Genomic DNA, 25,272 nt, shown 5'->3' with positions numbered 1-25,272 from the left:
TGGTTTTAATATCCAGAAGGTTTATTTTGCAGCAGATATTATTTGTAAAATGTTTTGTTTGTTTGTTTTGGTCCCCCAGTAAGCTAGCTCTGGAAGGTGGTTTTGTTTGATAACCTTGTTGGTGAAGAGGGGTGTGAAATGTGCCGTTCCTCCCAGCCCTGGTGGACAGTTGCGGTGCGTGGCTGGAGCCCGCGCCCCGCACACCACACTCAGGTGGATTCCAGTGGCATGTAGCCTGCGATCGTAACCTCTCCTTCACACGGCCTGTGAATAAGTGCTTCAGTTTTTACGACCTTTCTTTCCACGCACCTTGGCTTTTCTACGCGGAGCATGCTGGGATTGAGACTCTTGCTCCACATGCTCACACACTCGCCAGGTTTATTCCCTCTCAGTTTTTTTTTTTTTTAATAAAATGCTCTCTGTGCCAGCTCGTCCAGGGAGGTTTCTTTCCTTCGTGTCTGAGCACTTGCCTGTTCAGCTCAACCCCATACCCGCTTCATTGTAGTGATCGGTGGTTATATTCTCTGTTCTCTGACAATAACGTCTTTGTGGGACACGGTGCAGCTGAACGGCTCATGTTTCTCCAGCTGTGGCTCTCCGTAATGCTTTGACAGACCTAAATGCTGTTGTGGAAACGATACACGCAGCCTAACGCCTCCTCTGGAGTTCAACTGCAAACGAGCAGGAGTTTACTACGCGTAGGTATCCACCCAAGTGTGCCCTCTTTTGGCAGGTCTGTGTAACTGCGATAACCTTTACAACCTCTAAAACTGGTCAGGCACATCATCTGTTAACGATGTGTCAGCTTTTACGTTTGCTATGTGTAAGTGATATCTAAGTTATTTTATTGTGGCTCTCTGTTGGATATCAGGAATATCGTCAGACTCCAGTTTAATTAGTGTTCAGACCAGTGAGCGACTAGTGCAGGGGTGGCCAACCCGTGGCTCGCGAGCCGCATGCGGCTCTTTGCCTGGTTTCATGCGGCTCCCCAGCCGGTCCGCGGGCTCACCTGCACAAACGGGGCTACACACTGCTACATTTTCGTGGTGCGCGGTTAGTTTACAAGCCTATAGCGAGCCGCTAATACTTTTAAAACCGGCGTAGTGGAAACACGCATTTGACTGTCTTCACAGCTAATAATTTACACTCGCCCATGTACGATGTGGCTCTTTGCCGTAACACAGTAAGAAAAGTGGCTCTTGGTCTATGACGGGTTGGCCACCCCTGGACTAGTGTGTATCTCGGTTACAAATGACCATGTTTACAGTTCGGTTCGTGCTGGGACATCATGGTGACGCCCATAGTTTCCACATCAGGATTTGAATTTGGTATCAAATCAAATACCAGCGGTGCTCCGAGTGTTGTATGTAAAGTCTAACATTGAAAAGCAATAGTAACGTTAACTAGGACGGAAAGTGAGAAGCGGGCGGTGAGAGCCTGCCCTCTGCTGGCCGCGTCTGGCAGCGCAGCTGCTCCGAGCTCGTCCGACCTCAAGTACAGTCACGTCTCATCACCGGCGAACCTTGGCCAGCACCGCTTCATGCGTTATAATGTCGCTCTGCTTGTAGCTGCTGCATTGTTCCTGGATGACGAGGGAAATCGCTCCTTTCGTCAAAGTACGTAATGGATCCGGGGGGCGTTGTGGCCACTCGGGTTTCATTACGGCGGTGAAGGCGCTTCCAGCGGGCCGAGATCCGTGCAGCCTCCACGGAGCCCGTAATGAACGCGTTATGAGGCCCAGAGTACTGAAATGGGCCGCTGTCGTCGTGATATACGACTGCTGGCATTCACTTTAATTTAATGTTTAATGTGAAAGGAAAACGTGAAAATGAATTGCGGGTTAAATTATTGAAAATATTCCCAGTAGCAAGCTAAAATGCCTTCCCTTGATAAAGACTGAAGCTCTACCGCGTTCAGCGACCTGTTCGAGCCCCAGACAGGCGTACGAATCTACTGGCCTGCAAAATGCTGAACAACATCAAATGCCTGTTTGGTTATGCAGCTGTTTAAAAGATACATTTCATGCAAATATGAAAAATCTTCATGCAGAAGAAATTTGCCACAGAACAGGAAACTGGGGAGAAAAATGGTGCAACTCGGCACCATTACCGTAAATTTATTAATCAGCCAACCAGGAATCTTATGAATGTACCAGAAACTGCGCTAAATGCGCTTTAGACTAAGCCACGCCCACTACTATACTGGGGTGGGTTTCCCGAAACGTTCGTAGCGCTAAGTACTTCTTAACCTCGTATGAAACGTACGAGGTTAAGAAGTACTTAGCGCTACGAACGTTTCGGGAAACCCACCCCTGCTCGGCAATATAACAAAGGCGCGTCAAATCTAACGCTGTCCACATGGTGGCGCCAGTCTTCAGTGCAGGGAAGAGACGCGCGGGGCTCTGGGAAGAGCTTCAAACTGCGCCTGTGGCTGTGTGACACGACTGCTGTATGGGTTCCGCCCATTCTGATCCCACAGAACAGCAAAAGTAGACATGGCCTGCCAATTAAACTCCTCTCCATGGTTACTGTGTGTAAGAAGAAAAGAAAAATTGGCTAACTGGCCATTTGAGCAATACGCTGATGTTATCATGCATCACTGCAATGTGGATGAACAGGAGCATGTACCAATATAGACGATGTCGTGGGCCTGAACCAACGAATCAGTGATCAGGGTCAGGGTCTACCTGATGACCCTGTGAAGAGCTCACGGTGCTGTGGTTGCTGGTATAAAGCGAGTGGGCGGGACACTGTGTGAAGCTCTAATGGTTTGACACAGGATATTTTATGTCTCATCCTGTGTGTGATTACAGTTGGTAAACATTCTATCCCAGAGCGCAGGGTCAGGACACAGAGAGTCTCTCCCAGAGCACAGGGTCAGGACACCGAGAGTCTCTCCCAGAGCGCAGGGTCAGGACACCGAGAGTCTCTCCCAGAGCGCAGGGTCAGGACACCGAGAGTCTATCCCAGAGCGCAGGGTCAGGACACCGAGAGTCTATCCCAGAGCGCAGGGTCAGGACACCGAGAGTCTATCCCAGAGCGCAGGGTCAGGACACTGAGTCTAACCCAGAGCACAGGGTCAGGACACTGTAAGAGCACAGACATCAACACCCCCTGCTCTGTATGTGGCCAACCTTACATTACAATTACACCTGCACTCTCTGCTGAAATACATCAATCAAGTGATGTGATCAGTGAATCAAAATAAATCTCTTAATTCAAACTGTAAAAAGAGTCCGTCTGAGAAGCAGGCCGGGACAGGACAGGACAGGACACCTTTCACGGCCACTTCTATAAGGTGCGAAGCCCCAGCTCATATTCAAGTGGTGAATCATAACGGTGAGTAAATGTAGCGGTGCAGAGCGCCAGGCCTATTATCTCCCATCTTTCCAAATAACCCATAATTACAGTGTCACATTGTAATGTGTTGAAATTGCTAATATTGTGCTCCATTATAAGGTGACAAATCAAATGTAATTTGCACATATTAATGGTATTACCTGCATGTTCAGTGCTACGTCCTCCCCACGTTCTTATCGAGAGGGGGCAGGATAATTAAACTTGAATCAAGACTTACACTACAGGTGTGTTCTTGAATGGAAAATTAGTGTCATTACTTCCTGGGCTGAGAACGCACATGGTTATGCAGCACCGGGTTACCCGGCATCTCGGTGCCGGCGTTTCATGTGCACTCCAGTGTTTTGGGGCTTTTTTGGCTGATTAAGAATGTCTGGAACTGATCCGTGAAGGTTCACTTCTTGTTGTACAGCTACTTTATTTAGCTGTGTGTATTTCTGGCAAGCAGTTCAAAAATTTCCAAAAACAGCACTCAGTATCTCGCCGTGAGCTGCGGAGATAATGGGGCCGAGTGATGAAACGGGAGATGCTGCAGTGAGGAAATACACCGTTTCTAGCTTCCATGAGCTGGAGGTAAAACAAAAAATGTTAGTGAACCTTAACCTTAAAGTTCACCTGTTAATGTGCTTTTTATTTCACTGTGTCAGGAGTAATGAGTCATATAGAAACGAGACGAATGTTTGCTGTAGCCCAGGCTGACGCACTAGGCCACAGAAGTCTTGCCCGTTCACTGGGGAAACTCAATTGTACACAGGAGACAAGCCGAAACCACATTGCTAACGACTGCTATGCCAACGCTGACAGTAGGCAGAGAATACACCGCTAGTGTTCTTTCTGAATTACTGTCCAAGACAATGCAATTAAACTCTTGTTAAAGATGACTGAGACACAATGTGTTTACAGCACCTTGAGGTCCAACATGCATTACTTAGTGCTTCTGGCCCAAAAGGGACCTGTTGATGCATCATGGCCTTTCTAAATTAAATGGTACAGCCAGTCTCTGCACCTAATAACATCCTCCACTCTTCTGGGAAGGTTTGCTAGGAGTTGTTATTGCCTCTATCACCATTGGTGTTTCCAGTCATGCCAGTTTGTGTCCCAGAGGTGGGCGTTCAGTGGGCATGAGGTCAGGCTGTGTGTAGGCCATTTGAATTCCTCCACACCAAACTCTTCAAACTGTGACATGGCCCAGACATGCTGGAACAGGAAGGGCCCTCCCCAAAATTAACGTAATCATGCCTTTGCCTTTGAAGCACAGGTGTGTGACCCCCCCCCCACCACCACCACCTGTCTGTCTAAGACAATTTCACCAAAAGAGTGTTATATTTTATGTCACCTGTGTGACATCTTGACATCTTCCAGGACAGCCATTACAGGAAACTGGCCTTTAGACCCTGCACATTAGACCCTCTTAATTCACACATTTACTGTACATCAGTATTTATTTGTGGTGGTGCCTTTAAAACAGTGTCACACACATTTCTGTAAATCCTTTATTATAGTTGTTTTATGTTTAGTAACATTTGTGTTAACAATTATACATTTGTATTTACACAGTATAACAAGAAATAATAAGAACTGCCTAAATATTTCTCATGAGTGGCGTCAGCATGCAGCCCGTACTCCTCCCCTTGGGCGTGTGTTTGTGTCGTCTACATCTGGTTATGTCCATATGTGTATTTCCGTGGGTGTCATTGTATGTGTGTTCATTGGTCTCAGCTGTGGCTCGTCTCGTCATCACTGGTGTCCAGAGCCGGAGTGGCTAATCGGGAGATTCGGGAGGATTCCCGATGGGCTGGCTCATGTCAATCTCTAGTTTGGGCCGATTGGGAGGGGAAAATAATTTTGGGCCAGATTTGGTCATGAAACTCCCGGGCTGCAAAAGTGGCCCACTCTGGCCCTGCTGGGGTCTCGTGTAGTTTGTCTATTTAATGTACGTTTACACAGTGTCTTGCGCTCGTCCTTGTCTGGGTCTAACATCTATGTGTGTTTATGTTAAATGTGGGCTGCCTGCGCTTTACATTTAGCCTACCCAGTAAACGTCGTGTGTCTACGCACCCACCTCATCATTCAGCCTCACCGCACCGTTACATTTGATACGTTTAATGTATTCAAACTTGTCTTCAGCAGCCTTTAATATGAGGACAACGCTGGATTTGTCCCCAAACTGGAACAGGGGTGCCATGAACACCCACCCCCCCAATATTTTGAACAGGTGTGTCACGTTGTTCACAGTTTGGATGGAAATCTTCTGTGTGAAGGCAAACCGGTGGTAAGGAGTCCCTTCCATTAATCGGTCTTGAAATCAGTAAAAATTATTTCACCATCTGAAGAGTCAAGGCCTCCACGTGTAAAAGGATTGAGTTGTTTCCCCTGGCAAAAAGGGCCTGCCAGGTCTCTACTGCTTTGGCTGTCCCTGGATGGGCTCTAGGAAACAGACCTGCCATGACCTCAAATCCTCCTGCAGCACTGAATAACCTGCACACGTATATTCTCATAAGGACACCAGTGGGCCGAGCCTCCTGATCCATATTAGCATGGGGGAAAATCAGGACCCGCAGCAGAAACATCGGTGCGTTCGATATGTTTACGATGTCATTCGGGTACGGCTGTGACAACAGGGCTACCACAGGACCACCATTTTAATGCTAATCATGCGTTACGTAGCTCTCCGGGAAAATACATGCATTACTACGAATGTGGCTCTGCGGCATCCAGTCCCTCTGCGGTCCCGTAATCCCGCTCTTTGAGGAGGGAGCACTATGCACCCACACTGTTTCCCCCCAGCGTACAATGCACCAGCCCATTCAGCCACCGCCTCTCTTCTTAAGCCTCATCTCGCCTTACAACAGACCTAATCATTCATATTTTCTGATATGGCCTGTTCCCTTTGATGGTGCTGTTGGGGGAGATTGCTCTAAAAGCATGTCAAAGTCAGCAGGCTTTTTCCTGGCTTTTCTTTGGCCAGTTTGCTGGAAGTGTGGAGAGAAGGTTACAGCATGAGCTTCTATGACCTCACATGCTTTTTTTTTCGGTGTGTTCTCAAAATCTCTTTCCCAGAAGCACTCAAACCAGATCTCATCTAAGTCCAGGCGCGCTAAAATTTTGCAGTGCTACCTAAAGTATTTTAATATATTATTTCTAAGATAGGTTTCTCTCACTTACAATACTATATAAAGTCATTCAAAATGGTCATTAGTATATAAAGATGGAGCTGCATCCAAATTTTCCAGTTTTGATTTAAACTGTTTAAAATTGATAGTTGTTGTGGTGGAGACAAAGATATATGCAATATATTAAACATCTCTTTATTATTTCCCCACTACATTATTTTAAACACCATGTCACAGGACAAACTCATGAAGGTTGCACTGAGGGCAGTGCTTTTATACCTGCACTGTACATGGGAATAAAAAGTAACAGGATAGAAGAGTCCTGATGCATATGAGGTCTGTAGATACTGTACTAATGTGATATACATGTAAATATAGGACTTACTCAGTTCCCAGCCTGCAGTCTGCCTGTGTCTCTCCAAAATGCCTTATTGTTGCTGACAGGAACGAAGAGAAAGCAATTTTACAAATTTGGTGAAGGAATCAGTCATTGGGTCTCAGTGAAGAGAATGGATGAGAATTTGGTGAGTTTGAGTGAGTATTGGGTGAATATTGGGTAAATATGGGAGAAAAACTTCTACTTAAATCAAGACATACACTGATCAGCAATAACATTAAAACCACTGACAAATGAAGTGAATGTTTTTGATTATTTTGTTACAATGGAACTTTCTAAGGGGTGGGGCATATTAAGCAAACGACCAGACATTTGGTAGTTGATGTGATAAATGCAGGAAAAACAGGCGAGTATAAGGTTCTAAGTGGCTTTGACGAGGATCAAAACGTGCTGTAAGACATTCATAAGACACAGAGCATATCTGCCATGCATCGAAAACACTTACGGATTATACAGCAAAGACGCATGATTCAAATGCATAATTAAGGAGTATTACTGAAGTCATGTTCTTCAGATACAGTCCTCCTACATGACACCACAGCCAGTTACATCACACATCTTTAACAGACCAATTGTGCTACCATTAAAAAATCCCATAACTAAAAAACACCATTGTACAAATTCTATAAAAAGAAAAACAGTATACATGCTCTTTTCTTTTGCAAAATGTCATGGGAATTACAGCCATATATGAATGAGATTACCCAATTTTCTCAAGCTAAAAAACTGTGTATTTCTCACGACAGTATTTCGGAGAAAACAAAAATGACCCACTAGATAAAGAGTCTGGTGCTGTCTCAAAGCCCAGACGTAAAGGCGTGAGGAGGATGACGTGCAGCCCAGTGGTGAGAGCCTGGGTAATGGTGGAGATCTTGCAGGTCACTGCCTGGCGTCTGTGGTCCATCATGTTCTCCACTGTGCTGACAGGGCCCCTTGTGGCACCATTGTTCAGCATTCCCAAGCCATACTGCCTCCGGTGTCTCGAACGTTCTCTGACCCACAGAACACCAGGCAGAACCAGCAGCCACACCTGCCCAAGTCCTGCTCACTCACACAGCACATCTCAATCCTAATCTCATTATCCACGATTGGGTTTGGGCTCTTCAGAGCCCGCTGTGACCTCTGGGGTGACACCATAACCTTATCATCACTACAGAAGACGGATGTAATCCACTGATAAAACTACTACAGAAAATAGCACGGCAGTCAAGGACCATGAAATGAAGTCGCAGTTTTTTCTCAGTGAGATTCTGTTCAGAAACGACTAGACACTACAAATCTCAGATCTTTTAACTTTAATCTGGCTAATTGGACCCAAATCCAGCGTTGTCCTCATATTAAAGGCTACTGAAGGCTAAACTTACCAAAACTGAATACGTTAAACTAAAAAAAAAACTCTTGGTTGTTCTTGTCTTGTTACACTGTAAATGCAAATGTATAATCATCAACTATAAAAATGATTTACAGAAATGTGTGACTCAGTTTTAAAGGCACAACCACAAATAAGTAGCCTACTGACATAAATGTGCGAATTAAGAGCCAAATTCTAATGTCAAGATGTCACAGAAGGCATTAAACACTCCTTTTGAGTGAAATGGTCACAGATGACAGATTTGCAAATATTTTCTTATACTTTCAAGTTCCCACAACAGTCCTATAAGGCGTCGGAGAACAGCAGGCATGTGACACAGAAAACGAGTCTAGATTATACAATTCAAAGGCATTCACGGGCTGGATTATCCTCACAGGCCTCCGGACCGCAGCCTGTAAGAACTGAGACCCCATCTCCGAGCACGCAGCAAGCTTGCAAATGTCTATGAAATATCTGCAAATCCATCATTTTCTGACAGCCCCTTATGACAAAGGCAAGCAAACAGAAGCTAAAAGGAGTCTGGCCGAGGCTTTAGAGACGAGGCTGGGGCGCGCGGGGCATTTTAGTTTGAAGCTAACTACTTATGCTAGCAGTGTTTGCAGAGCTACATTAGGTCAATATCACGGAAAATAGCTAGTTAGCAACCATAGTTGGATATGTTGGATATTTGTATATGGAAGTAAGGACGTTTGATAATCTTCATGAAACATTTCACTCAGCTAGCTATGCAGGTTATTTACATTCAGTAACCGTTCATTAATGGTCAGAGAGATGATTTAGAGAGACTGTTTAATGTAACTGTGTGAGATATACTACATAAGCTGGGACAGTCCTATAAGGGCACCGCGTTGTGTTATTATTCAATATTCGTGATTTTCTCACGAGCGTCTACATGCTTGAGGTGACACGTAAATGACGAGTTTACCATGCCCTTACTAACAGTTCAGGCAGAGAAACCGGACAAAAAGGTAAAATTAATAACTCATTTTCTTTGTTGCTATTATTTTATTTATTTGATTATTAACACATTTTTATTTATAGGGTAAAGTTACCTAAAAGTGAGTCAAGCTTTTCATTAAGTTGATTAAACGATTTCCTGTTCAGACTATAGTGGGACTGAATACCAAAATGAAGTCATTATCAGATCAGTATTTAACTGACCAAAGAAATGACCACCATTACCATGGACCACAGGGTTCCAGTATGTCTTCTCCTCGAGCTGCCTTCATGGTTCATGTGAACCTACCCGCATGCAGAAGACACTACGAAAGACGGGAGGAGCACAGACACTGCCGTGAGGATTACTGGTAGGAATGGGTTGTTGTACATAGTGATCCAGTACTTGCCCTGGTACAAGCAACACCAATGTCATGAGTTTGACTCTCACGGCGTCCTGTCTAACTTTTAAACATATGAGACCTGCTCTAAAAGAGTTAGGGTTAGGGTTCCATGCAGCTAAGAACAGGTTACACTTTAAAGTTTGCAATGTTCAGCGAATCATTAACAATCTGCTTCATGGCACATGACTGAGCAGTACATACCGTTTACATATGACATATGCAGGTGCCCCTCCAGGTGAGGAATGTTTGTTATTCTACAACAACTCTACACATTTTGTCCCTCCTTGTCTTGGGTCCAGAACTATACCCAAGAACTAGAAAACCCAGCATTTATTATGCAAACTAGGCTGTTAGCTGTATAACAGTTCATCGTTTAAAATTATTTAGAGGTAATGATAATACACCATGATGGAATTAGTCTTTAGTAAAGTTACTGGATTTTATATAATGTAAATATGTTAGTTGTATGTTTATTTTTTCAGCAAATTATATAGAAAAAGAAATTGTTAATTCAAAAAGAATTAACATATTATTTCTTTCATTCAAACCAGCATTACACGGGACTGTCCACGAATGAGTCAAAGCCCTGCTTTTCAGAGGAGTGAGGACCAACACTCAGAAAAGACAATGATTAACACTGCAACCCAAACAAAGAGTGCTCTAAACCCTGCTGTGGAGTTGTGTACGGAAAGACCTCCAAACGAGGACAGAACCACGGGGCCTGTCTCACACTTGGACCAAAACTCGACCCATAAAGTCAGCTTGGCCCGTCTACTTCTCTCTGTTATTTTTCTACTTGGCGGCCTCTTCTTTGCTGCCCAGTGTCTGTACATCGGTGGACTGTCCAGACGGTGCTTTAATAGCATGCGCAGGCCGCCAACCTAATGAATGAATGCGATGATTGTGCATGAAGGCTGTACTATGTTTGTTAGAGCTGATACCATTAAAACATGCAAATAAAACTTTAAAAGATGACCATATCTGCTTTATGACACTGGCCTAAGTAATACTGGGTTTTCTGTGCGTATGTCAGGACAAACTAATAACTAAGATGCAAAGAGAAAATAATTGATCAACCCAATGCATATCTGGGAGATGCATGTGCATCTTGCAGGGTCGTTATTTCTTGATATTTATAGTAACTGAAAAGTTGTCTATTAAAAAGTGGCCTGCAAAATATTTTAAAATTAATAACTTACCGAAACGAAAAGGGCTAATTGCACTTCCGTCCTATACTTGATTGTTAATTAATTTCTAGTTATTGCACTCTTCATAACTACTGGAAATTTGTAAATGCAACATTTAATTTAAATTCTAATCCAAATTACATATCTTACGTTTACTTTTCATACTCTGCTTTTTCCAATTTCAAAAGGAAACGGAGTCATATCTAAAACCAGAACAATAAGGCGCGATCATTCGTAATTTACTTTCATGTTCCGATTCAGACGACAAAGAGAGATGTCGTCTTCTGACGTAAAAACGCAAGAGTGGACACATTCCTTGTCTCAATAAAAGGCGGCCAAGCCATGGGCAGCATCAGAACACCTGAAGCAGGAGAGAAGTCTCATCAAATTGTCTTGGTTAGAGTTGGAGACGGTTTTTTAGTAACATTTTTTTCCTGTGAAGGAGCAACGGAAGATTCTCAGGGTACGTAATTCTGCTTCTTTCAGATTGAGCACTATGGAAAGAGCCAGTGAACGAATATTTACTTTGTTTTGCAGATGCAGAAGTGTTTTGGCAGCGTTTGTATATCACTTCTTCTTTGCGCAGTTTTGACGGAGACACTTGGAATGGTTATTGCGGTATGTAATTACTTCGTTTTGAATCTCAAAGTTAGTTTTATATAATATAAGGATTTACTTTAAATTGCTTTGTTTTGGTTAATTTGGTAGTTCCTTTCCATACGCAGAACAACAGACCAGATTGTATCAATGTCTGTCATATGTAATCACAAATGTTAGTACGTACTAATACTTGTATGGTAAAAACTTTTGTCCCTGCCAATAATTCTCGTTGTTAAATTACAGCGAAAGAGTCTCAGTAAGTTCATTAAGACATTTTAAGCTCATATTTTCCTCCTCGCAGGCGAAGGAGAAGCGCGGTTGGACGCTCAATAGCGCGGGATATCTCCTCGGTCCTCGTGAGTTTCCCCATATTTATCCCCAGATGTTTTTTTGCTTAGCTGTCTTACAAATTAAGTAAATTCTATTAGTCCAATGTCTCCATTTTATTTATTTATTTTTTATCATAATCTAATGCTCATGTTAACATTTTTTTATTTATGTGCATTGATTGCCTGATTAAAGGCGCTTGAAAAGGAGTGCAGGTTCATATTTAGGGAACCCGCGTTTCTAACACGTTTTTCCTTCAAGTTGGATTATGAGGGAGGATGTCACGCTGAGATTAATTAGTCAAACATTAGGGCACTTGTTAGCTACACAGCGTTGTCTGTGCGGTAGAGTTGGGTAAGCTCAGGTGAAATTCCCTCATCCATGTGTTTCAGGTCGTATTGATCATCTAATACAGATAAAGGATACTCCCAGTGCAAGGGGGAGAGAAGAGCTACTTGGTCAATGTAAGCTAGCTCCTGCAGGTCGATCATGTCAACACAGGGAATTGCTCTGTACTGTATTGCTGTGTTTGTATTGTCAGCGTGGAAATTCTGTGTTAGAAGTGCCTGTCTGTAGCAAAGATCTGAATAGGTTAAGTACATAAAAATGGGTTATGTACAATGCCCACCTTGAGGCATCCCATAAATGATTTAGTTGTTATAGTATCAACAGACATCCTTAGACAGTAATAACAACAACCCTCGTAATCATACACATCATTCAAAAATGATCACAACAGAAAAAAGGTTGAAAAAAAAAGCCTTTTTCTGAACATCTGAGTGGACAAGGCTCCTTCAGCCAATGAATGTCAGCGTGTCAGCAGCCCTTCAGGAAAGGAGCTCTGATCCCCCTCTTCCGTGTTAGCTTCCTCTTCACCTGTCTGTCTGGTTGTGTTGGCTTGCTGTGAGATCCTACCATCACTTCCTCCCTCTGCAGGTCACACTTCCTGTTTCTGTCTCTGAACATGGCTGTGCTCTTTGCCTTGTGCCTTGTGATTGGTGATGATCAAACTGAAAGCAATTCCATGACTGAAGCCCTGCAGGATGCTCCTTCACCTTAAAACAGACTTTAACGGACATGCTCACTAGAGACACGGGGGTCGCAAACCACTCCTGTCAAGCGAAAGTGCTACCCGTGTTTGTGTGTGTGTCTGTGTGCGAGAGAGAAAATAACGGACAGAGAGAGGGAGAGAAGGAAGTGTTGACTCCACCAACATGCATTTGTGCAGATTAACTGTTGTGTGTGGTTGTCCTTTCTAAGCAGATTAACTGTTGTGTGTCGTTGTCCTTTCTAAGCAGGTTAACTGGTGTGTGTGTGGTTGTCCTGTCCAAGCAGGTTAACTGATGTGTGGTTGTCCTGTCTAAGCAGATGCCATTGACAGCCACAGGACGCTCAACGAGAAGCATGGGTTAGCAGGAAAGAGAGACACATCTCTAGAGGACACCTTCAGATCTGGTACCCACCCAGACCATTCTTCTCTCAGTAGCCCACAGGGGCGATATTCAATGCATGGAGGGAACTATTGTTAAAATTGTTAAAAACTAGACAATATGTTGAACAAGGAAGACAGCACAATTTGGGCTGATTTAGTAAAAAGCATCCTGACTTTTTTAGAGGTAAAAAAAAAGTGTCTGTAGCCAATACACTGTCTGTAATCATTATGCAGTCTGTAGCTAATAAGATACTTTCTACTTTTGGAGGAGCTCTGAGAATAACAGATGAAGATGTTGTCCATACCATCATAGACTTCCTCTCGTATCTCAAATTGAAAGGTGAGTTTTCAAAAATATTTGTACATTTCAATCTGACCCTCATTTCTCCTTGTGCTGAACTGAACTCAACTGCTTTTCATGTTTCAGAAATAGGTGCCCTTGAAAATCTGCCTTCTTCTCTGACCTCAGATGAGCTGAGTCAACCATAACTCGGACTAAACCTCTGATTTCTCTGGCCAATGCACTCTGACCTCCGACCTTTGCCATGTCTGTCTGAACACCATCTAATGAGCGCTCCATGTCTTTATTACAGTATTGTTTGCTTCAGTATTGCCAGATAAGTCCTGAAGATCTACTTGATTGTCCACAAGATTGTCACAAATAAAAGTTATTAATGGCATTTGACTCACACTATTTTGTCATATAATATATGCAATTTGCATTAATTAGCCTGCAATGATTCATAATTCAGGGATAGTAAAATAATAGCAAATTTATGAAGCAGATATTTCATGTCACAATATCACATTCAGTCTTATTCACATATTCACTTTCCCTGAAAAAAGAAGGTTATTGGGTTCTAAACAGGAATATTAATTATCTAATCTGTTTTACTTGCTAATAATCCAAAAATCACACGAGCACCAGCTCTGCTTTAACAGTGGTTTAATATTGACTTGATTAATACACTGAAAAATGATGCATCAATACATGTCAAAAAGTGATGGAAGATCCCTAGTTAAATGAATGAAGTAGATTCAGATTAGATCAACAACATGTGTAAACAGATTATGTCTAGCACAAATGTCTGATTCATTTCACCACCTTTAGAATAATGTCCTCATCTAGCAATACACAAGGCAAACTACTAAACAAAATGTATTTACTGTCAATGATGTTAACAATAATGCTAAAGTATTCCTTCTACTGCCTTATCATGCATTTGTAAATAAAGACATTGACAGGATCACCATGGTAATTTGTCTCCTGAGTAGTTTAAGAATTCACCATGATCCTTCTCAGACAGCTTTGAAATCACAGTCAGCACTGATGAAACACTCTCCTCTGGACTCAAAGGTGCCTGCATGAAATTTAAAACAGTAAATGAATAAAAACAACACAGACACATCTGATGTAAACTCTACTGGTTCTGCAGGGGAGCCCTGCTGCGTGAGACGCGGTACGGGCACCCACCTTTGGTCCTCCTAACTCCGTGCGTACCCAGCCAGGATGAACAGCCGTGCACAAGATCCCCTCTGACTCCAGATCAATAGCCATGCATCGCGTCACCATATTCAGGCCAGCCTTTATGGAAAATGCAACAATCTGACACTAGTGGGGTTTTGAATCCACCATGGTTTTGCAAATTGTGGGGATTAAAAAAAACACACCCAATATCATAAAAAGATTTTAATGTTAAAGCCAAAATGTGAAAAAGAGTGACGGAAAAAAAGGGGTTTTCACCCAAACGGTTTTGTGCTACACTGGTGCCACGCAGACACAGTTTAATTCTCCATTTCACTTTCGCCAGCATTCCCACTGTAGCCTACATCATCCTACTCTTCTTTGCATAATCATAGTGGATGGAAACATGAATTTTCTGCCAACATTTTGTAAATGTGCATAACATTTGCAAAATGTTTGATAGGGATCAAACTGAGGCCTCTGCAGTAAAACACTGAAGGTGCCATCATTCCTCACCTTGGAGACGCGGTAGGCGTACATTTTAAAAGTTGCTCCCGCCTGACCCCAGTTGAGCTGGATAGAGCCAAGCAAGGAGGTGATGTTGACCACAGCTGACCTGTGAATACCCATGCCAGTGCTGCCAGACGACGCTGCCTTTCTCAACAACGGCAGGAACGCCTGTAAAACAAACAAACAAACAAACAAACAAACGACTGCATTAGCTCCACCTGTAGAGGTTCTGTGGAATTACCATCATTACTGGATGGTGAGGCCATGTTCAAACTCTGCAGATCAGTGCAGAGTATCTTTCTGAATCACACTGATAAAGAAACACTCAAGTACCTTGGTAACAAAAAGAGGAGCGACTGTATTAGTCTCAAAGTTTTTCATCATGCTGTCATGGGTCACTGTCTGTAGATCAGAGGGGATAACGATGCCGGCGTTGTTTACTAAGCAGTTCAGACCTTCTGCACCCACTATGGACGACACTTGTTGTACAGCAGCATCAATGCTGACATCGCTGACCACGTCTGAAAAATACATTTAAAGTTCAACATGGAGAAGTCACAACAAATAATTTCCATGGGTGGGAAAGAAGTGCAGTTAACAGCAAATGCTTACAGCCATGATTCCCAGTGCCAATCCCTGAATCCTAGCCAGGTCTAAATTTTTAATTAATTACCGAGTAATTAATTCAACTGCTTCACCACTACGGCTGTGCAGGGAAAACCGCCAGAAACTGGACGGCAAGGGCAAAATATGTTTGACTGTTATGGGGAGCAGCAATTTCAAGTCAATATCAAGCATGGGATCGCCATCTTCTGGACATGTCTATGTACTTCAGTGCCACTGGCGTGTCAATATTGCGTAACCTCAGACGTTGGTCAAAGGTAGAGGGTAACCTTTATGATGTATCCCAAATCAGAGACGTTTACATCCAATTACAATTACTGACAGGTTAAATGAGCATAATTGATTTTAAACGGGTGCATGAATTTAAATAGAACGGAATTTAAATTTCAATTAACAACTTTTTACATTTTATGGAATTCATTGTGGTGTAAAGAATGTTTAGAATGTCCTAAATATTCAAAGTAACAAAGCTGTCTGGAGTGAAATGAGACTATAAACGACAAACACAAGCTGACAATAAAAATGTACTATTATTCTCACCCAGGGGTACGATGTAAACTTTTGGGTGACTCTTCGCAATCTGCTGTAACTCCTGCAAACATAATGCAAACTAATAAAAACAGTTTTGTCGAGTTACAATTTATTAAATCTGAAATTTTAAAACTAACCTTTAAGGATTAATCAGCTGTGTATACAGACAAAACTGACTGAGGTGTGTTATTTTAAAACCGTGTGAGAGTATCTTTACACATGAAAAATAAAGTGGTGAGTTTGTTTTACCTCCGCGGCTGCTGGGTTCCGGGCGGTCGCTATAATCTTACTTGGACTCTCCGGAGCTTCGGTCAGTTGTTTGACCATTTCAAGCCCCAGCCCTCTGCTAGCCCCAGTTATTAATATAGAATAGCATTTATTAAAATGCATTTTTATCCTGAAAGAAAAGCTTGTAATTTCGCACACTGCGCTGTGAGGAGGCGTAGGTAAAGCAGACGTACCGGAAATAACACAAGGTTCGTTTATGTAGCTGCCAAGCAAAACAAGGATTAGGCTATAATGTGATTCACAGAATTTAAATGAAATAAAAATGGATAAATTAAGATATAAATTGAAGAAATCATAATAACAAATAAATAATAAAATGAAATACATTAAGATAGGAAGAAAAGCTTAGAGAATTAGAAATAAGAAAAGCTATTTAGAGAAATTGGAGGTTGAAAGACAAGACACAAATGTCTCTAAATGATTAAATGTCTCTAAATGATTAAATGTCTATACATGATTAAATGTCTATACATGATGTCTAGAGAACCTCACATCACTTTAATAACGAGAGCTCTCCGCCTCGTCAAAGTCAGAAGAGCACGCGCATTCAGTCAGGTGTCCTGTCCGCGTGACCCCATCGCGATCCAAATTAAACTGCCCGACTTGTTTTGGTAACAAGAACTAAAAGAAATTTCGTATTCGTAGCTAGCTTAGAGACTTAAACACAAAATCCTTTAAAATATCTCGATTGTTACTTTGTTTAAAGATAACAGGTATGTATGTAGCTAGTACACTAGTTTGATCTGGCTGATCTGGCTAAGATCGTAAACTAGCTAGCTAGCTAACGATAACCCAGTAACTGCTCAACCCAGCTGTCTCGCGCTCTAGTAGTCTAGGTAACGCTTTAGTCAGTACAATGTAGCTGAATGGCTCAAACTATACCGACATGTTCAGCTAACAGTGTCATAAAATTATTAATATTATCTGACAGGCACAGTTATCTTCATTACCATCAACTAACTTAACATTTTTGTTATAGCTAGATTAAAATATACATAACTGTTAGCAGCTAGCTGGGTTAGCTACGCTGGCCTTGGTCTAACAATCCTTAGCTAGACTAGGTAACTAGATAACTTAGCCAACGATCGTGATTACCTGAAAATCTGTGTAGCTACAGTAGTTAACTAACGCACTAACTAACATTTTACTTCGTAGCGTAGCGGGTGTGGATTTTCACGTTTGACATGGAAGACATGAATCACTTTGAGGGCCAAGAATACAGCTGTCAAAGAGACACAATTGGAGAGGCGTTTACTCGCTGCAGAGTCAAAATCCCCAGCATCATCAATGATGATGTTCATTCCAGCTCAGTCCAGCACAGCAGAGACGGACCACATCCTCACATGGTGTGCCAGGATGAGCTGATGCGTCCCAGAGTGGAGGAAGCACTCGGGAGCGATGAGTTTGCCAGTTACAGATCTTGCTGTCCTCTTCTTTGTGACCCTTCTCTCTCATTGTCCCAGTACACTAGTGTCCCCTGTCCTGATCACATGCTTCCTCAGTATAGTCCGTATCATTTATTGAATCTGCCTAGCCTTGCTAAAAATGAACCCCATTCTTGGTCACATGGGGGGGCTGCACCCTATGGAATGTCGTCAGTAAGTGCACAGGAAACAGTACACTTCATTAATATTACATGCAAGTGATGGTGAAACGTTCTGTAAAATCAACATATGTTGCTGTTCAGTTTAAATGTACTTTACAGTAGGAGAAACATAAATATGTTGCCTGTAGCCTCAGAAGTGCTTTCCCAGCAGTCCTGTGTAGAACACTTATCTCACACACTAATGTTGAGTCTTAATCCTGGTTAAGGTGTAATGTGTTGTGGCAGGCTGAGGTTTGTGAAGCTGTGGCTAGCATAAGCGGAGAGGTGGAGGACAGACACTCTCAGCAGACCTATTCTACGCATGAGTCTGATGGAGATTTAAGATACTGTAATCAACTAGACTTAGGCCAGAGCGTAAGAACTCATTTACATGGAATACTTATTTTGTGTATGTGTATGCATGTGTAAAAATAGTTTCAAAACTGGCCTCCCTGATGATGGTACCTTATGACCATCCACCAGTTAAACTTTAAAACATTTGCCACTAGTGAATTGCACTCTGCATCTTGCTTCCAACCAGCCACTCACTGTGTTAATGTCACCTCAAGACCAGTCAAGGAAGAAGCTCCCTGTCTGCACCTCGAATGACTACCGTGTACACCCTCATCCTCATCTACTACCTCATCCTCATCCAAATGATCAGGTTGGGTGTGTGTAGTGCAGGCTGGGTGTAATGTAACGGTTTGAATGGTCTGATCTCATCACCAGATTGGGTGTAATGTCAGTGGCAGAACATCCGTGTCTGTTGATGTATGTCTGTGTGTGTGTTTGTGTTGATGTGGATGGGTGTGTGTGTGTGTGTGTGTGTGTGTGATATGTACAGGTTGTGTGCAGTGGGAATGGCTTAGGGCAGATGGTTGTGTTGAATCACTGCAGCCCAGATGAGATGTTCCACACGTCGGCCCTAGGCTGTGGACCATCCAGCTTGAAGCCCTCATGGTGCTCTCAGAGTGGTCACACACTTCCTCCCCAACCGTGTCTCCTGCAGGGGAGAGGTATCAGTTGTCCGTCTCCGTCCTTATTTCAAAGTCATTTATATCCTTCAGTTCTGGCCCTAGTGCAGCGCTCAGCAGGTCCGTTTCCCATCATGCTCGTTAATTTATCAATAAATCATGAAGTAATGTTCTGATTGGTTTCTGTGTGAGTTGGTCAGTACTGTGGTGCTGGGTGTTGGACCCTCTGTCTCACGCTTCCTCTAGCAGGTGATGGTCTGCCTACGAGCTTGTGCCAGACACAGACAGGGCCCTCTTCTCAGCCGTACCAGTCTGCCCTTAGGTGTCCCTCCATCACCCCACCTCCCTCCACCCTCTCTCCATCTTCTGGCTACATGTTCAACCTCATGCCCACACCATATATCTCACAGGTCATTACATACCTGGGATCATGTCACGTAGGGTTAGCAAGCCAACGGCGTGCCTCTAGAGTATAAAGCATGTCACGTACAGTCAGGCACTACACAGTAACGAAACCAGTCTGCCAAGAAGCAGGTTGAACTGCAAGAACAATGAACCTGCCTGAAACGGACGTTTATTTAATAGCATTTATATACCAGTCCTCTAGAACTAGTGCTCAAATTACTGAGGATTTGTTGTGGTCTTATGTTTGTGCAAAATTATGCTGAGCTTTATGTTCAAGTTGAGTGTTTGTGTGTGTGCTGTGCAGTTCAGCCAGGCGCTGTGTGCCGTGCACTCTGATACAGTGGAGGGACAGACCAGTGGGAACTCACAGTAGGTCCACTCATCACACACACGCACGTGCACACACGCACATGCACACACACACATGCACATGTTCACACGCATGCAGGCAGACACATGCACGCATGCGGTTTAGCCATTTGAAATGCATTTGACACTAAAGGGATTGTTGTGTTTGCTTTTATTCATATGTTGATTATTGTTTTGAAATGTTTCATTCTTGTTTAGTGCCAGCTTAGAAAAATCAAAGAAGCCGTGCAACTGTACAAAATCACAATGCTTGAAACTGTAAGTGTGTGTGTGTGTGTGTGTGTGTGTGTGTGATTATCAATTATTAATTACTATTAATGGCTAAATGTAGTGAAATTGACATCTGTGTACCAGCCTCTTTTTAAACAAGGTTTGACATTTCAGCAAAATCCTGACCCTGCATTAAATGTTCCTGAATGGTCACTTCTCCTGCTGTACCTCTGTGATAAAGCACACAGACAGCATTATTGGAATGGGAGTCACCTCATTACACTCATGACTCATCTCTAATTGTTTCTCCAGTCAATCATATCCTGCTCTTGTATGGTAATACTGGGATGTGACTCTGAAATGTGCCTCATGTCTCTACTACCAGATACTGTGACTGCTTTGCAAATGGAGAGGTGTGTAGTAACTGTAACTGCGTGAACTGCTGTAACAACATTGAGCATGAGTCTGAGAGGTGCAGAGCCATTAAGGTACACTCTGTCCCTATCTGTCCCCTGTGGCCAAACCCTGCTCTCTCTGACCATGCTGCTCTCTCTGACCATGCTGCTCTCTCTGATCATGCTGACCATGCTGCTCTCTCTGACCATGCTGACCATGCTGCTCTCTCTGACCATGCTGCTCTCTCTGACCATGCTGCTCTCTCCGACCATGATGACCATGCTGCTCTCTCTGACCATGCTGCTCTCTCTGACCATGCTGACCATGCTGCTCTCTCTGACCATGCTGCTCTCTCTGACCATGCTGCTCTCTCTGACCATGATGACCATGCTGCTCTCTCTGACCATGCTGCTCTCTCTGACCATGATGACCATGCTGCTCTCTCTGACCATGCTGACCATGCTGCTCTCTGACCATGCTGCTCTCTCTGACCATGATGACCATGCTGCTCTCTCTGACCATGCTGCTCTCTCTGACCATGATGACCATGCTGCTCTCTCTGACCATACTGCTCTCTCTGACCATGCTGCTCTCTCTGACCATGATGACCATGCTGCTCTCTCTGACCATGCTGACCATGCTGCTCTCTCTGACCATGCTGCTCTCTCTGACCATGATGACCATGCTGATCTCTCTGACCATGCTGCTCTCTCTGACCATGATGACCATGCTGCTCTCTCTGACCATGCTGACCATGCTGCTCTCTCTGACCATGATGACCATGCTGCTCTCTCTGACCATGCTGCTCTCTCTGACCATGATGACCATGCTGACCATGCTGCTCTCTCTGACCATGCTGCTCTCTCTGACCATGCTGACCATGCTGCTCTCTCTGACCATGCTGACCATGCTGCTCTCTCTGACCATGCTGACCATGCTGACCATGCTGCTCTCTCTGACCATGCTGACCATGCTGCTCTCTCTGACCATGCTGCTCTCTCTGACCATGCTGCTCTCTCCCAGATCTACTTGGACAAGAACCCTGACGCCTTCCACCCTAAGATTGACAACAGGAAACGTGGGTATTGGACAGGCAGACACATGAAGGGCTGTAACTGCAAGCGCTCAGGCTGCCTGAAGAACTACTGCGAATGTTATGAGGTGAGCGGCCCTGCAGGAGTCCAGACACCCAGACACACAGACGCAGACACTCAGACACACAGACGCAGACACCCACACACCCAGCCTCAGACACCCACACACCCAGCCTCACATACCCAGCCTCCAAGACACCCAGCCTCCCAGACACTCAGACAGCCTTTAGACCTTGTTGCTAATTGATTTCCACACAGTCATGGTCTGGTGGTAGGGAACTGGTCCTGTGACCGGAGGGTCGTGGGTTCGATTCCCAGACCTGAGGCCATGACTCAGGTGCCCTTGAGCAAGACACCTAACCCCAACTGCTCCCTGGGCGCCAGACTAGAGCTGCCCACCGCTCTGTGCATGTGTGCACCACAGCCCCCTAGTAATCACTAGTGTGTGTGTGTGTGTGTGTGTGTGTGTGTGTGTGTGTGTGTGTGCTCTAACTGCACAGATGGGTAAATCGGAGGACAAATTTCGATTGCGGTGAAAAATCACAATTGACAAAATATGGCACACACCCAGACACTCTGCCTCAGATACCCAGACACCCAGCCACAGACAGCAACCCTCTGCCCATCCCAGGTCAACCCATGTAGTGCTTGTGTTACAGGCCAAAATCATGTGCTCGTCCACCTGTAAGTGTGTGGGCTGTCGTAACTATGAGGGGAGTCCTGTGAGGGAGCGTCCAGGATGGAACAGACACACCTCTAACTGCAACACCTACAGCACCAAGTGAGATGTGACCTCCAGAACATGACCTATGTGAGGAATTGAATCAACCACGTCGGAGGACTGGTGGTCACTTCACGCAGCTATTATGCTTTCGCTGGATGTGTGTGTCCTTTGTTTATAGTTGGACGTAGTTGTGCAAAGTGCACGTAGTTGTGTGAAGTGCACGGGGAGCCCTCACAGTTCCCGTGTCCTCCTGTGACACCTCCACAGTCAGGGCCGTGTTTGCCTCCCACATCCAGGTCCAGTGGAGAGAAGTGTGTGCCTCCCTGGACCAGTGGCCAATTAAACACAGCACTGGCAATACGTGAAGTCCCACCTGATATATCGATCCTTTGACAAACTCATTATGTTTTAACACAACAGAAATAAGAATAGCAATCATTGCAAACAGCAAATGCAATATTGTTGCAAGACTCCGTTCATGTGAGTGGACATGAGGGGATGTTTAAGATAAGTGAAACGGTGCTTTAGAAGTGAGGGAGTAGTGACAGATTAGAGATGTACTACTGCGCTCATATTCTCCCCAGGCTACATGCTTTCGTTTTGTGTTATTTCTGGTTCGGCCACTTGTTATTTTCCAAATGTCTGCCGTAACGTGTTTCTTTTCCCGGCAGTCATGGAAGGTGTGTGTGTGTGTGTGTGTGTGTGTGTGTGTGTGTGTGTGTGTGTGTGTGTGTGTGTGTGTGTGTGTGTGTGTGTGTGTGTGTGTTGATAGGTCTCCTCTGTCATGCATCACGCCCGACGTGGTGGATGCCACCTGTGGATGTCTGCTGATGCAGGCGGAGGAGGCGGAGAAGGACGGGTGTGCTCTGTCCCGGGCAGAGGGCCTGGTCCTCGAGGAGTTCGGACAGTGCCTGACACAGATTGTCCACTCCATATTCAAATCCACAGGAGTGCAGTGGTAGAATACACAGGACGTTACTGCCGTTCACCTGCTCGCTGTCACAGATGGTTGCTGTTAAAATATCACTAATAATATTTCATCATTTGATGTTAATGGTTTCCCCCTTCTGTTGTACCCTTGTTTACATATTTTCTTTGTTTGTTGTATTCTTAACATATCTTTTTCCAATTTGCACTTACTTGTTGTGTGTGTATTGCATATCTGTGTGTGTCCTTATGCATATTTTGACTTTTTGATGTTTTATTATAACCATTTAAATATATTTATGGGAATGTTCATATGAGTGGTCACTAACCATACTCCTGGTTAAAAAAAGAAAAAAACTTTAATCATACTATTGGTGCTGTTATTTATTTATTTATTTATTTATTTATTTATGTTTATGAAGCCTTTGTTGTTGTTTGTTGACTTGACAACATCTCAGTGTTTTAATGTCTTTTGGGATACATATAGGGATAACACCTTATATATCCATATGAGATTAACACAATATGATTTGTCTATAACCCTATTCCTTTGTTTTTAAAAGCCTGTCATTCATGATGTGCATTTAAAGTAAAGCAGAAATTCACTGCCTTGTGTTTGCTGTCTGATTTGTAGAACTGATAGTAAACCTCACTATTGATCTTCATTAAGGTGGTTGTGTTCTTGACGTCAGCTTTTGTGTGAGTTAATATAGACGGTTTTGCCGTGATAGGCCAGGGACGGGCTATAGCTGTTTCTCACAGTGGGCTGTATCGAACCAGGTGGCCTGATGGGAATAAAAAGGGGCTAGAGAAGCTCAGACTCACTGCTCAGTGTCAGACAGCTCAGACTCGCCACCTTAGCTCTGGACAATTCAGACTCGCCACCTCGGCTCTGGACAAATCAGACTTGCCAACTTGGCTCTGGACAAATCAGACTCACCAACTCAGCTCTGGACAAATCAGACTTGCCAACTTGGCTCTGGACAAATTAGACTCACCAACTCAGCTCTGGACAAATCAGACTCGCCATCTCGACTCAGGACAAATCAGACTCGCCATCTCGACTCTGGACAAATCAGACTTGTCATTCAGCACCGGACCCCAAGCCTTTGCTGGTAGGGTGAAAATGGTAAATACATTTACGCAACTTGTCCTCAAACATCAATCTAAAACTAATATTGATTTTGCTTAATTGATGTTTCTCCTACACTAGATTCCAAGAACACAGATCATATGGACGTGTTCAGTTGTGATAGTAGTTTTGACGGTGGAATCTCTCTGCATTCATAAGGTGTTTATTCACTTCAAAAACTCATAATTAAAGTAGTTGAGGTGCTGTTCTTTTAAATGAAAAAATGCTTTCAGTTTTCAACATTTTTTCAATTTTAACAGACAACTGTGTCTAAGAACTGGGGACCACAGTCGATGCTGTACCTTAAGGGCAAACGTGAGTGTGTCCCTCCCTGCCTAACATCTAACGTCACCAGCTCTGTGCCCCACGGCCACTCTGACCTGCCAAGCTGTTTTGTAGATTCACTGAAAAACAGGTGCAGCATTTGTTTAGCAAATTTATCAGAACCAGGTTTTCAAGCACCTGTCGACTATCAAAACAGGTCTTCTCAAGGCACAACTGTGATCATTAAGATGTGTAAAGCAACAGTAAGCACACTGTTTAGAGTTAATTAGCTGGAAATGAAAATATGTGGATAAAACAGAAATTAGCTGTAATTTATATTTTTAGTTATCAACATAGTAAACAAACTGAAGCAGGCTATTTTTACCTCTGTAGTCAGTGTCCCGTTGGCATGGCAGTACAGAGCCTCACTATGCTTGTCCTTTTATAAGTTTTAATGTTTGAAAACCAAAACATCACACTTAAGAAAAAGTGTGTAAATTTCCAGTATGTAAATCACATTATATCCCAACCTTGTGTAAATACTACATACTCTTCAGTCAATCATATGCATGCATCAACAGCATGATTGCAGAATAGATTAGCCATACTGGAATAGATTTGCCATGTGGGAATAGCTGTCCTTGTTGTTT

At 43.6% G+C, this 25,272-nt stretch overlaps 3 protein-coding genes across 13 annotated transcripts; 2 read left to right on the top strand and 1 right to left on the bottom strand.

Moving 5' to 3' along the window:
- The first annotated feature begins 92 nt into the window (after positions 1-92).
- On the top strand, positions 93-13,804 carry gal (galanin/GMAP prepropeptide). Of its 4 annotated transcripts, none has more exons than XM_077022328.1 (9): positions 93-9,206; positions 9,433-9,545; positions 10,130-11,228; positions 11,303-11,383; positions 11,667-11,721; positions 12,085-12,156; positions 13,061-13,147; positions 13,396-13,464; positions 13,552-13,804. In XM_077022328.1, the coding sequence occupies exons 4-9, from the start codon at positions 11,303-11,305 to the stop codon at positions 13,611-13,613; spliced, it is 426 nt and encodes a 141-aa protein (XP_076878443.1). In that variant the 5' UTR covers positions 93-9,206; positions 9,433-9,545; positions 10,130-11,228; the 3' UTR covers positions 13,614-13,804. The 4 variants fall into 4 exon arrangements, with proteins under 4 accessions (XP_076878443.1, XP_076878442.1, XP_076878445.1 ...); XM_077022327.1 differs by having other exon boundaries at positions 13,393-13,464; XM_077022330.1 differs by lacking the exon at positions 12,085-12,156.
- Positions 13,805-14,053: 249 nt separating this feature from the next.
- LOC143527249 (uncharacterized) lies at positions 14,054-16,884 on the bottom strand. The gene is made up of 6 exons (XM_077022322.1): positions 16,504-16,884; positions 16,264-16,315; positions 15,433-15,620; positions 15,106-15,267; positions 14,599-14,709; positions 14,054-14,485 (listed from the first exon to the last, which is right to left on the bottom strand). The coding sequence occupies exons 1-6, from the start codon at positions 16,867-16,869 to the stop codon at positions 14,372-14,374; spliced, it is 993 nt and encodes a 330-aa protein (XP_076878437.1). The 5' UTR covers positions 16,870-16,884; the 3' UTR covers positions 14,054-14,371.
- Positions 16,885-17,083: 199 nt separating this feature from the next.
- On the top strand, positions 17,084-23,851 carry tesmin (testis expressed metallothionein like protein). Of its 8 annotated transcripts, none has more exons than XM_077022321.1 (12): positions 17,084-17,255; positions 17,698-18,140; positions 18,374-18,502; positions 18,697-18,791; positions 18,972-19,221; positions 19,351-19,511; positions 19,811-19,875; positions 20,074-20,133; positions 20,471-20,573; positions 21,505-21,642; positions 22,235-22,356; positions 23,072-23,851. In XM_077022321.1, exons 5-12 carry the CDS (start codon positions 19,002-19,004, stop codon positions 23,259-23,261), a joined length of 1,059 nt encoding a protein of 352 aa, XP_076878436.1. In that variant the 5' UTR covers positions 17,084-17,255; positions 17,698-18,140; positions 18,374-18,502; positions 18,697-18,791; positions 18,972-19,001; the 3' UTR covers positions 23,262-23,851. The 8 variants fall into 8 exon arrangements, with proteins under 8 accessions (XP_076878436.1, XP_076878435.1, XP_076878434.1 ...); XM_077022320.1 differs by having other exon boundaries at positions 18,669-18,791; positions 22,235-22,386; positions 23,072-23,206; XM_077022315.1 differs by having other exon boundaries at positions 17,085-17,255; positions 17,703-18,140; positions 18,669-18,791.
- The last annotated feature ends 1,421 nt before the right edge of the window (positions 23,852-25,272 follow it).

The sequence above is a fragment of the Brachyhypopomus gauderio genome, chromosome 11 (genome assembly GCF_052324685.1).
Source record: "Brachyhypopomus gauderio isolate BG-103 chromosome 11, BGAUD_0.2, whole genome shotgun sequence".
NCBI lineage: Eukaryota > Metazoa > Chordata > Actinopteri > Gymnotiformes > Hypopomidae > Brachyhypopomus > Brachyhypopomus gauderio.
The sequence above is the reverse complement of the archived record's forward strand: the minus strand, read 5'-3'. Positions and strand labels throughout refer to the sequence as shown.

Excerpts from the sequence above, each read along its gene's own strand:
- gal (XM_077022327.1), top strand. The coding sequence starts at position 11,303 with ATGCAGAAGTGTTTTGGCAGCGTTTGTATATCACTTCTTCTTTGCGCA. Across the intron at positions 11,722-12,084 it reads GGGATATCTCCTCGGTCCTC|GTCGTATTGATCATCTAATA; the intron begins GTGAGTTTCCCC and ends CATGTGTTTCAG. Across the intron at positions 13,148-13,392 it reads AGAGGACACCTTCAGATCTG|GAGCTCTGAGAATAACAGAT; the intron begins GTACCCACCCAG and ends CTACTTTTGGAG.
- LOC143527249 (XM_077022322.1), bottom strand. The coding sequence starts at position 16,869 with ATGTATTTCATTTTATTATTTATTTGTTATTATGATTTCTTCAATTTA. Across the intron at positions 15,621-16,263 it reads AGTTTACATCGTACCCCTGG|ACGTGGTCAGCGATGTCAGC; the intron begins GTGAGAATAATA and ends TGTATTTTTCAG. Across the intron at positions 14,710-15,105 it reads ACGCCTACCGCGTCTCCAAG|GCTGGCCTGAATATGGTGAC; the intron begins GTGAGGAATGAT and ends TTTTCCATAAAG.
- tesmin (XM_077022315.1), top strand. The coding sequence starts at position 17,727 with ATGGAAGACATGAATCACTTTGAGGGCCAAGAATACAGCTGTCAAAGA. Across the intron at positions 18,141-18,373 it reads CACCCTATGGAATGTCGTCA|GCTGAGGTTTGTGAAGCTGT; the intron begins GTAAGTGCACAG and ends GTGTTGTGGCAG. Across the intron at positions 19,876-20,073 it reads CAGACCAGTGGGAACTCACA|TGCCAGCTTAGAAAAATCAA; the intron begins GTAGGTCCACTC and ends ATTCTTGTTTAG.